Source organism: Entamoeba nuttalli (assembly GCF_000257125.1).
Source record: "Entamoeba nuttalli P19 unplaced genomic scaffold asmbl_8429, whole genome shotgun sequence".
Classification (NCBI taxonomy): Eukaryota; Evosea; order Mastigamoebida; family Endamoebidae; genus Entamoeba; species Entamoeba nuttalli.
The window spans coordinates 1-11,541 of NW_008579130.1; the positions used below are offsets into that span (position 1 = coordinate 1).

An 11,541-nucleotide genomic window follows, 5' to 3' on the forward strand; every position below is an offset into this window, starting at 1 on the left:
CATAATGGTAAAGAAAAATTCTCAATTTAATATTAAAATTGTTATTTGTTGCATTGATTCTATGAATAGATGATAGGAGTTTGAAGTGAAACAAATGATAAAATGAAAGAAGATGATATTATATTAAACAAATGGTGTTTTAATTTTGATTAATAAGTTAATTTATGAATTAGAATTTGCAAATGTTGTTTTTATGTTATAATGTAGTTAGTAGATAAAGACACAAATCAAAATGTTTTAATAGAGTGTAAAAGGAAGAAAATGTATGAAAAATATAATCATATTTTAGAATAATCATATTAAAGTCTTAAAATACATAAAGTATCAACAAATCATTTATTAAGAATAAGTTATTGATGTTATTAAACTTTCAATAGTGCAGTAGAATAATTTATTTGAAAACGAAGATTTGAATAACTTCAATTCTAATTTATTTTAGAAACAGTATTGTTCATAATAATTTATCAGCGACACAGTCAATACTATGTAAGCAACATTGGTTCTTTTAATTAAAAATTTTATATCATCTAAATTTTCAATTAAATGGTTGTTATTTTAATTCATTAATGATAATGTATAATAAAAAATACTAATTATTATCTATTCCAATTTTAAATGACTTTATGGTTTCATTCTTTAACATTTCTTTTTCAAATTTCATTCATTAGATTAATTTAAGTGATTTGATGCAAACTCAGTTCAAATTGCATAACTCGATTTATGACTAAATCATTCTTCATCCTGATATTTTTTCAAAATTTAAAAGTGTTAATTGATTGCACAATGTCAATGTTTCTAAGAGAAGAATATAATTCTTTCGTATTTTCATCTTTTTAATACCTATTTTATCTTTTTACTCAATATTAAATGTTTATTCACATTTTATATTACATGAGAATATCTAAGAGTAAATACAATATTTGTGTAACTAGAATGAAGTAAATAGAAACAATGAAATTAAGAATGTTTAATGTGAAAATATAAAACAATACCATTCTTCATTTTTATAATTCAATTAATAACAAAACAACGCTAATACGACTATATTAAATGATAATGAATATAATCAAATTTACTATCATTATTATTCATTCAAATTATCTAATTCATTTGTTATTTAAACAATAAATAATATTCAAAATAAATAACAATAAATATTTGGTTTTTAAACACGTTGTTTATCATTTCAATGTTTTATATTGTTTAGAATTGATAAATAAACAGTGATAGTCAAAATGAATATTTAATTATTCACACCTTTATAATCTATTTGAATATTTAATAAAAAAACTGATTCAAACAATTCAAAACAGACAGAAATACATTCAATGTAAAAATAAAATGTTGTTGATGATTATAAGATAATAAAATAGACAATCAAAAAAATGAAAATAATTGATGAAAATGATAAACAATAATCATACTCAACATTATATTAAATATAACAAAATGGAAGTAATGAATTTTGTGAAAAAAATGAATTTGAATAAACTGAAGAAGTTATTAAATATAAAATCATAAATAAATGATAAATGATGAAATAAAATGAATAATCAGAATAACATAATAAAATGCAAACAATAATCATTTGAATGTTTATTTTTTTATCAATGAATGATGTAATAAATTATTTTATACTTAACAAGAAAAAACAAAGAGAAATACTCATAATAAAACAACTAAATTAATGAAAATGAATAATTTCATGAAATTTATTATTACATTAATTTTCATTAATTCATATTGTTTTATTCTTATTTATATTTAACTTATCTTCTTTCTTATAATTTAATAAAATAAGACAATGAACGTCATTATTACAAATAAAATATAAGTAATAAAAATCAAATCATTTGAACGACCATTATTCTTTTTGGTATGAAATGTTCTGGAAGTTCATTTTCCCAAAATAAACTCTTTCCTTTATTATCTTCAAAGGAAAATTGACTACGCCATGACTTTGTTTTATTATTTTCTTTGTAAATGACAATATTATTCTTAGTAGCATACAATTCATCTCCAATTGCAAATAGAAGAATACTTGGTCTTGTATATAAATAAAATATATATTGGTGTCGGAACATATACGATAACTGCATTTCAACTAAGTCTCCTTTTGATTCTATTGAAAACACAAATGAACGAATATCTTTTATACGTTCATCAGTTTTGTCAATGTTAGAATGAATATATCCTCCAAATTTATTTCCTTTTGAATCTTCAATAATAATTATTATATGTTCTTTATCAATACTCTTTCTTCAAATATTGACGTATCAATACTACAATTATTATATGTTCTTTATTTATTATTCTGGCAAACACTGATGTATTAACTTTCCAATCATAAATATTGATGTATTTTTATTCCAATCATCACTGATGTACTAATATTCCAATCATCATTATTTGAGTCAAATAATATATTAGATATTCTTTTTTCTGTCCATTCTTCTATTGCATGACCATTTCTTTTGCTTTAATAATTGATTTTTTATTTGGTGTTGATAGTGCTTTTCCCATTTTTGTTGATTTTTAAGTTTTTCTTCTTTTTTCTTTTCTTGTTAATATCATTTTTGATTTTATTAAATCTCTTATTTACTATTAAGTTCTTCTCTTTCACTCCAAATTCTTCTTGTTATGTTTTTAATAACACTTTAATAGTTTCTGTGAAAATGTCATTCATTATTATTATTTCACTATGATTTATTAATATATTTGATTTATATTTATATGATTGTTATTTTAAATTAGATTAGATTATTTTGAGTCATTAGTTAATGAAATTAAATATAGTAAGATAAATAGATGGAGAGAGAATAAGTCAAAAGGGTAAATAATAAAAAATTAATGGCAATAAATTCAAGTGTTATGATAATTAATAAAATGACTGAAATACTATTTCATAATTGTTTATTTATTAATTGAATATCTTTATGTAATAGTGTTAATAATATCATCTCATTAGTTATTAGATATTAACAAATGTGATATATTGTAAATGAATTGAAAATAAAATATAAAATAATATGACATATATTTAATATAAATAGAAGTAATTAATTCATTTAATATTGCTTCAATAATATTGATTGATACAAAAAAATGAAAAGAATGAAATTGAATAAAAATAATTGAAACAATTAATAATAGTATCATCTAACTATTAGATGATAGTTATACAAGAAATTTTAACATCTAAAAATTAGTTAGAAAATAAAAAGGATTATATTTTAGTATATACAAATTATTAAACATAAAATTAATTATTTTATTGTATAAAAGAAATACTCACATTAAATTTATATAAAAACATCATTTTCAAATAAAAAATATATAGTAAAATAGATAACCAAGAAGATATAATACTAAAATAATAAAGGTTACTCAAGAATGGTTCATCAACATAAAATAATAAAATATAACAATTGCCATATTCATACCTTCTAGAAATGATTCTGATAATTATCAATATATTTGTTACTAATTTAAATAATTATCAAAAATAATAAAACTAAAATTGAAATAACACATTTATTTATTAAAAAAAATAATAACAAATAATGTTATTGAAATAATTATTAAGTTATTATACTTTAAAAAATAGTCATAAAAACGTTAAAATCTTAAAACACAATGATTGGTTATAATTTTTTTATTTAATAACAAAAAAAAAAATGAAAATCTTAAAGAAAAAAAAATAGTTACTTTGGATAAAAAGGTTGACATCTTTTTTATTTTCCTAAAAAGAAAAAAACCTAACTTTCAAGTTTAAATAACAATGAATTCTCCATTTAATATTGGAGTTACTGTTTGTGGTTCTCCAGACAGTGGAAAGACAGCGTTCATTAAAAGACTTACTGACGATGAATTTTCTGAAACAAAAATGGAAAATTATGTAGAACATGTTTGTTGTATTATTTATCATTAATTATCATCGTTATTAACAAACTAGCAAAAATTAAAACAAATGACAATAGATAATTTTCCTATTCAAGTTAGTATTATTGAACGTGGTAATGAATCATTTATGAAACAAGCAAGCACTGACCCTGCTTCTCGTGGAGACATTTTGTTTTATTTATTTAATGCCACTGATAAAGAGTCATTTGATAATACGTTAAATCTTTTCAATTATTTTGTTCGGCTTAATGACAGTGCAGTTATGTATCTTGTTGCTAGTTTTACGGATTGTGGTAAACGTGCAATTAGTATGACTGAAGGGAAAGCTTCTGTAAATGATCAAGATGGTTTTTATGCAGAGATAAGTTCGAAAACAGGTGATGGAATTCAAGAATTATTGCAAACAGCAATTCACAATTACTTACAGTCACAATACAAGTTTGTTTATTTTGTCAATTTCCTTTTAAGTAATTGCCTTTCTAGAACTTATCATTAGGTCAATCCAAAAAAGAGTGCAAGATTACAAAGCTATAAACAAAAACGCAGGAAAGAAAACAAAGAAAGGAGGATGTTTATTGTTATAAATTATTCCATTTTGTTCTATGGACTTTCAGAAATAACTTATTTTTCTTTTTTAGTATCATTTTTTCTATATTTTAAATGTCATTGTTAGGATTATTTTTTCAATTATTTGAATTAAAAACTGGAAGTTCATTCTTCTATTTTTATACATTCATTTTTATAATAAATAATGAGATGTAACCCATAAATTATTATAAAAGAATATAAATAGAATATGACTGTGAAAAATAGAAAATCCTTTTTCCAAAAGAAAATTATTTTGTATCATAATATTTATTAATATTTCCTTTTTATACTGATTAAGTAGAATATGTTATAAGTTATTCTTAAATTTGTTTTAAGTATAAATAATGTTTTTTTTTTACTTAAATTTTGTGGTGTTATATTAGATACTTCATAAACATTTCTTCATGGTTATGAATTAATTATTCAAAATCATAACGTATTATTTTTGATTGACAAAATGACTGTCATAGTTTCTAAAATAATACTTCTAACACTTGATTATTTGAAAAAGTATAGCATATTACTATGATTGTTGTTGTAACAATTTGGTAATACTTTTATTTTAATATTTTTAAAAAAATATGCTAAATAACTTTTTGAATCTTTTGAAAGAGCTTTTAAGTAATATTTATAGTTTATGAATATTAAGAATGATAAATTAAAAAAGTTCACCAAACATTAAGGTGATTATGAGGTGATTATGGTTATATGAGTAATTTTAATTCTTGTTTCAACATTGTTTTCAATTAAAATATTTTTTTATTATGAAAATAGTATAAGATAATTTAATAAAGAATTATTCAGAAAGGATTATGTTACTAACCTATAATCGTTTTTAGAACTTTCTGGTTAGTGCTTATTATATTTTTTGCTATTAGAATAATCATTTTATATTTTTGGTAATTTTTCTTCATAATATTTTTCATATATTTTATATTTGTATTTTTTATTTTATTGTTCTAATAACAAGAATCTATTAATTTTTTCAATCAGAATTATTTTCAATATTTAATTGTTAATTATCTAATTACCAATATTTTTTGTTTTACTGAATTAGTTAAATTAGTATTCAATGTATAAGAATGATTAGTTGTTATTCTATTTTTATGTCTCACATAAATTATAAAATATAACACATCTTCTTTTTTTAAAATGATTAATCCCATTGTATTCATTATGAGAAAATTATCTATTTAATTGTTTCTTTCATATTTTTAATACTTTAACTATTCTTGTTTATTCTAATTTTCATAATAATCATCATTGAATCTATTTTTTATTTTTTTCTCTTTCTTTCTTATTAATTAATGTGTTTGTTTCAATATCATTAAACTTAATTGATTCTTTCAAGAAAAATACAGTCTTAGAACCTAAAACTCTTAACTAAAATAGGTATGATTTATTTCAGAAAATAAATATATATTAAATACAATTGTATATTATTGGATTGTTTCTTTAAAATTAAATTTTTTACTTATTCTTATATTTATAAGAATTTATTTTGTAATTATTAAATACATTCTTCATATTATTTTTTAATATTGTATATTAGTATTAAAGAATTATATTTAATCTATTGGTTCTTTTTATTTATAATTCCCTTTTTAACAAACTTTAATAAAAATTAGGTATTTCATTATTTTTTTATCACAAAAAAGTAAAAATATAAAAACCAAAAAAAAAGAAAAACTCAATTTTTGATATTGAATTTGAATATAATTATCAGATGAGTGAAAGTGATGATGTACAAGAAATTGATTTAATAGTTATTGACGATGATTGTTGTGATAATTTTGAGATAGAAAAAAGAAAATATAGTGTAGAAGAGGAAAAGAAAGAAAATTCAAATCAATCAATAGCAAACACTCTTAATACTTTACATTCGTTTGGTTTAAAAAAAGTCAGTTTTCCAGAAACAGAAGAAAAGGAAGAATTACAAAATGAAATAAATAATTGTAGTGATGCTGAATGCATGTCAAATAATATTATTAGTTGTAACACACAAAAAATTGATTTAAACAATCCATCATCAGAACACACTCCATTAAATTCAAAAGATCTTCTCATCATTGAAGATACTAAGAGATCCATACAAAAAACAAAAACACCACCAAAGTTACAGTCTCTAATAGACGATTTTATTAAACCAAAAAACTCATTTGAACCTCAAAGAACTAAAACATTAGAATTGAAGAAGACTAAAACAATTAGTGATGTGTTTGAAGAAATGGAACGTGCTAGTAGTCAAATACTTCTTCGAACAGACACTCTTCCAATAAAATCTCATTCTCCTATCTCTAAAAGAATATCTTCAGATTTTTTTACTTTAATGTTTAAAAAAAGTAATACATTAGAGTCACATGAAGATGACCCTGATGCTACAAAGAAAACATCGTCTTTAATAGACTTATGTGAAAATGATCCAATAATAATTGAAAATATAAATGAAGATAATCCTTATTATCAGAAAGTATTTAGTGAAAGTGATAAGAGACTACTAATTGAAAGAGAAAAAGAACTTACAAAACAATTAAAAGAAATTAAAGTATCAGACGAAACATTTGAACAAATAAGAAAAATTGCATTTGAACGAGAAGAAGTAAGAATCCAATTAAAAGTTATAACATCAAGAGAAGCTACTCAAAAAGGCAATACAACAATTAGGCTGAAAGAAAATGATAAAGTTGGAAGAATTACTTTGTGGAAGAATCATGAAGCAAAAAAAGGATTTGAACCATTTAAAATAGAGGAGCAAATACCAGACGTAGTTCAATCAACTAACATTAGATCATATCCTATATGGACAAATTGGTGGGGAGAAAATTTTCATTGGAAAGAAAGAGTCAAAGAAGTATTACATAAAGTATTTCATCATGAAACACTTCGATTACTTCAATACCCAGTTATCAATGCAATATTAGCTGGACATAATGTTCTTGCATTAATGCCTACAGGAGGAGGGAAATCATTATGTTATCAATTACCGTCATTATTTAAAGATGGATATACATTAGTTGTATCTCCTTTAATATCTCTTATGCAAGACCAAGTAAAAGCATTAAATGATTTAGGAATACCAGCTATTACTTGTAATAGTAATAATCCAGAAAATATAGATATTTTCATTAATGACATTGAAACACGTAAAATTAAAATTGTTTATGTTGCACCAGAACTTCTTTCTTGTAGTTGGAAGATGAATGAGGCAATGAAAAAACTATATGACCGAGGATTGTTTTCATATCTTGTTATTGATGAGGCTCATTGTATCAGTCAATGGGGACATGATTTTAGACAATCATACGTTGAATTAAGAGAATTTAGAAAAACATTTCCATCAGTACAAACAATTCTGTTTACTGCAACAGCAACAGAAAGAGTTAAAAATGATATATTATTATCTATGGGACTTGAAGAAGCTATTGTATTTAATCAAACATTTAATAGACCAAATTTAAGATATGAAACGAGAGTTAAATCACCAAAAGTTGAAGTTGATATTGCTCATTATATTCAACAACATCCAAATCAATGTGGAATTGTATTTTGTCTTTCTAAAAAAGATTGTGAAAGTTTAAGTAAATTTCTTGTTAATTATGGAATAAGAGCTACTCATTATCATGCTGGACTAGATGCTAAAAGAAGAAAGAAAGTTCAAAATGATTGGATGAATGGAACATTTTTAGTGGTTTGTGCTACTGTTGCGTTTGGAATGGGGATTGATAAACCAGATGTTCGATTTGTTATTCATCAAACTATGCCATCAAGTATTGAACAATATTTTCAAGAAGCAGGAAGAGCAGGTAGAGATGGAAAACCAAGTGATTGTATTATTTATTTTAATATGAAAGACATTTCTAGAGTAGAATGGTTAAAAAGAGATATGGGTAAAAATGAATTAACATCATCACAACAACAATCCATTAATGCAATGGTTAATTTATGTATAACTTCTGAGTGTAGAAGAAAAATTCAATTAATGTATTTTGATGAAAGTTTTAATGAAGAGAAATGTACAGGATGTGATAATTGTGAAAGAAAAAAGAAATAATCAAAAAGTGATTAAGAAAAAAAAAAAAAATCTGTTGTTGATGACAAAATTTTTTTTAATTTATAACAAATTTATTATTTTACTGGATATTTCTTTTAAATAACAAAAGAGAAAAACTATAAATTCTTTCATTACTTAATAAGGATAAAAGATGTTACTTGGCATTTATTTATTTCTTATAGTAATAGTTGGAATACTTATTATTATTTCTTTAGTAGGTTCAAGAGCAAAAAGTGATTCAGTTTTAGGAAAAATGTATGAAAGTATTTATGTTAAAAATAAAATTATTCACGGAATAACTGAATACCTTTTTTATAAACCAAATCCTCTTCTTATTATATTAATGGGGGTTCTTATTATTGTTGGTTATGTTTTATTAGCTATTGAACCTATGAAAGTTTTAAATTCACATGGTCATTGGTTAATATTCCCTCATCTTCAATTTCTTGGTACATTAATACTTTATTGTTTAGCAATTAAAACACCTCCTGGATATATTAAAAAGTCTAACTTAAAAGTATATCAAAATAGATATCCATATGATAACATTTTATATAAAAGAGAATCAAATTGTGAATATTGTCATTTAGAAAAAATACCTAGAAGTAAACATTGTAAAAGATGTGGTAAATGTGTTGCTCGATTTGACCATCATTGTCCTTGGATTAATCAATGTGTTGGTGAAAAAAATTGTAAATTCTTTTTATTTTTCTTATTATCTATGTCTATATCATTAATTACTATAACTTATTATTGTATTATTGCTATTAAATACTTTATGGAAGATCATAATATGACAGGAAAACATCCTGCTATTATTACTCCAACTACCACTATTCCTTTAGACTTATCGTTGATTTTTATTATACTATTTAACTATATGAGATATACTATTATGATGATTATTCTTTGTTCGGTTATGGGAGTTGCTGTTTTATGTTTCTTTTTAAATCAGTTATATATTACTAGTAAAGGTTATACTACATATGAAAAAATTAAATGGGATAGAATGTATGATGAATACCAACAATATCTTAATGAGATTGATAAAATGACTGAAGAACAGCAAAACGATAATTCTTTAGAAGAGGTTGTTAATCCAGATTCATTAATTAATTATTATGATAATGGATTTTTAAATAATATAAAAAGTGCTTTATTCCCAGAGAAATATCCTCAAGCAAATTCTAAATTAAAGAAACACAAATAATTCTTTTTGTTTTTAATTTTTTTATAAAAAAAAAGAAAAAAACTTAAAATTCTATTCAACGATAATATTAAAGGGATAATTATAATAGAAATAATAATTATCTAAAGGCACGTTGAAAAAGTAAAAAGGAATTGATCATAACAATTACTAAGAAATAAATTCTTAAAATTTGTTTTGAGAATTTATTTATTTCGTCATGGGACGATGGTCAAGAGAGGGGGGCATTGAAATGCGGAGAAGAATATTATTATTTTTTCTTACGAAAACAATGCTAAATATTAACAAATAATTTTATAAAATGTATTATTTAATTTAGTTGAATAATAACCAACCATCTTCTCTTTGTTGAGTATTAGATAATAAAAGATGAGAATTTACTCCAGATGGTATTCTTAAAGCAACAGTCAGATTTGATTGTGATTCATCAATTTTATTTAGAGTATAACTAAACGATTTATTTGTTAAAGGAAGAATTCCATAAATATCATTTGTTGATTCTTCTTCTCGTTGAACTTCAAAAGTTATTGGGTCTATTAATCCATAATGAATTTTCCAATGATAATAAAATGGAGCAACTCCATCATTAGTAATTGTTATTTTAATTTCAATAGAATTACTATTTTTAATGATTGAACCTTCTGTGGCATAATAATTATATCCTAATAATCTTTCTGCTTTATTTCTTCTTTCAACCCATTCAGAATGAGTTTGTATCCAGTCTTGAGTTCTTCCAAAAAACCAATTAGATAATACCCAAGAAGCATGATAATGAACAGTGTCATTAAGGAATTTTTGTGTTTTTGTGTCTGATTCAAAACGAGTTGATTGTTGTGTTGGATCTTCTTCTCCACCAAAACTAAAAGTTTTCCAACGATCAGTAACATTATACCTATTGATAAGACTATCCATATAAACATCATGATCACTATTACCAAACATGTCATGATAAAATCCAATTCCTCTTGTTTGTGACCGTGTTTCAGGAACTCGTACTTCACACATTGTAACTCTGAAATTATTTAATGCCATATCCATAATTCTATCTAATGTTTCATCAGTTGGTTTTTTTGATGTATCAGTAATATATGTTGTATGCCATTCTCCCCAATGTCCATAAGTGCCAAGCTGCCAAAATCCAATACGAGGATCTCCATCAAATTTCTTACCTAATTCTTTGAATAAATATTCTAATTGTGTTAATAAATATTCATCATTATAATTTGGTGATTTACCTGCTCCTGAAGCACCATTATAATCATACATCTCAATTTTATTTTGAATGTATGTTGGAACAAAACTACTTTCACTTGGTGAATCTAAAACAAGACGAATAACTGCTTGTGTTTTCATTTCTTTTATTCGTTCTAAAATCGAATCAAGATAATCTAAATTAACAGTGTTTTCTCCAACTAATACCTTATTTAATTCTAATCGTACATATTGTATACTTAAAGGTAACTTTGCTGTATTTCCACTTCCATACCACATCCCAAACCCCTTTAATGGATTTCCAAGAAAACCCTCTGTTTTTGAAAAATTGATTATTGTTTCATTGTTATCTTTATTCTTTGATAATCCGACTGCAAGTCCAATGACTAAGGCAAGTAAACAACAAAACACTATAACTGAAATAAATAGTGAAATTCCTATAATAACTCCTTTCTTCATTTGAAATATTGAAATGATAACCTAAAAACTTTGAAAAAAAATAATAAAATTCAATAAAAATTCAATTAATTTTGATAAAATTTTTTGTTGTTGAATAATAGATTTGATAATGAATCATTTG

The 11,541-nt window shown here is 23.2% G+C and overlaps 4 protein-coding genes across 4 annotated transcripts; 3 read left to right on the forward strand and 1 right to left on the reverse strand.

The window, feature by feature from the left end:
- Positions 1-3,781: 3,781 nt before the first annotated feature.
- On the forward strand, positions 3,782-4,399 carry ENU1_185670 (Ras family protein; the record flags this gene model as incomplete). The annotated part of the gene is made up of 2 exons (XM_008861631.1): positions 3,782-3,907; positions 3,956-4,399. 2 exons carry the CDS (start codon positions 3,782-3,784, stop codon positions 4,397-4,399), a joined length of 570 nt encoding a protein of 189 aa, XP_008859853.1.
- Positions 4,400-6,217: 1,818 nt separating this feature from the next.
- ENU1_185680 (recQ family helicase, putative) lies at positions 6,218-8,542 on the forward strand (the record flags this gene model as incomplete). Its single annotated transcript, XM_008861632.1, has 1 exon — positions 6,218-8,542. The coding sequence occupies one exon, from the start codon at positions 6,218-6,220 to the stop codon at positions 8,540-8,542; it is 2,325 nt and encodes a 774-aa protein (XP_008859854.1).
- A 151-nt stretch (positions 8,543-8,693) lies between these two features.
- Positions 8,694-9,752, forward strand: ENU1_185690 (DHHC zinc finger domain containing protein; the record flags this gene model as incomplete). The annotated part of the gene is made up of 1 exon (XM_008861633.1): positions 8,694-9,752. The coding sequence occupies one exon, from the start codon at positions 8,694-8,696 to the stop codon at positions 9,750-9,752; it is 1,059 nt and encodes a 352-aa protein (XP_008859855.1).
- Positions 9,753-10,064: 312 nt separating this feature from the next.
- Positions 10,065-11,420, reverse strand: ENU1_185700 (hypothetical protein; the record flags this gene model as incomplete). Its single annotated transcript, XM_008861634.1, has 1 exon — positions 10,065-11,420. The coding sequence occupies one exon, from the start codon at positions 11,418-11,420 to the stop codon at positions 10,065-10,067; it is 1,356 nt and encodes a 451-aa protein (XP_008859856.1).
- Between the last annotated feature and the right edge of the window lie 121 nt (positions 11,421-11,541).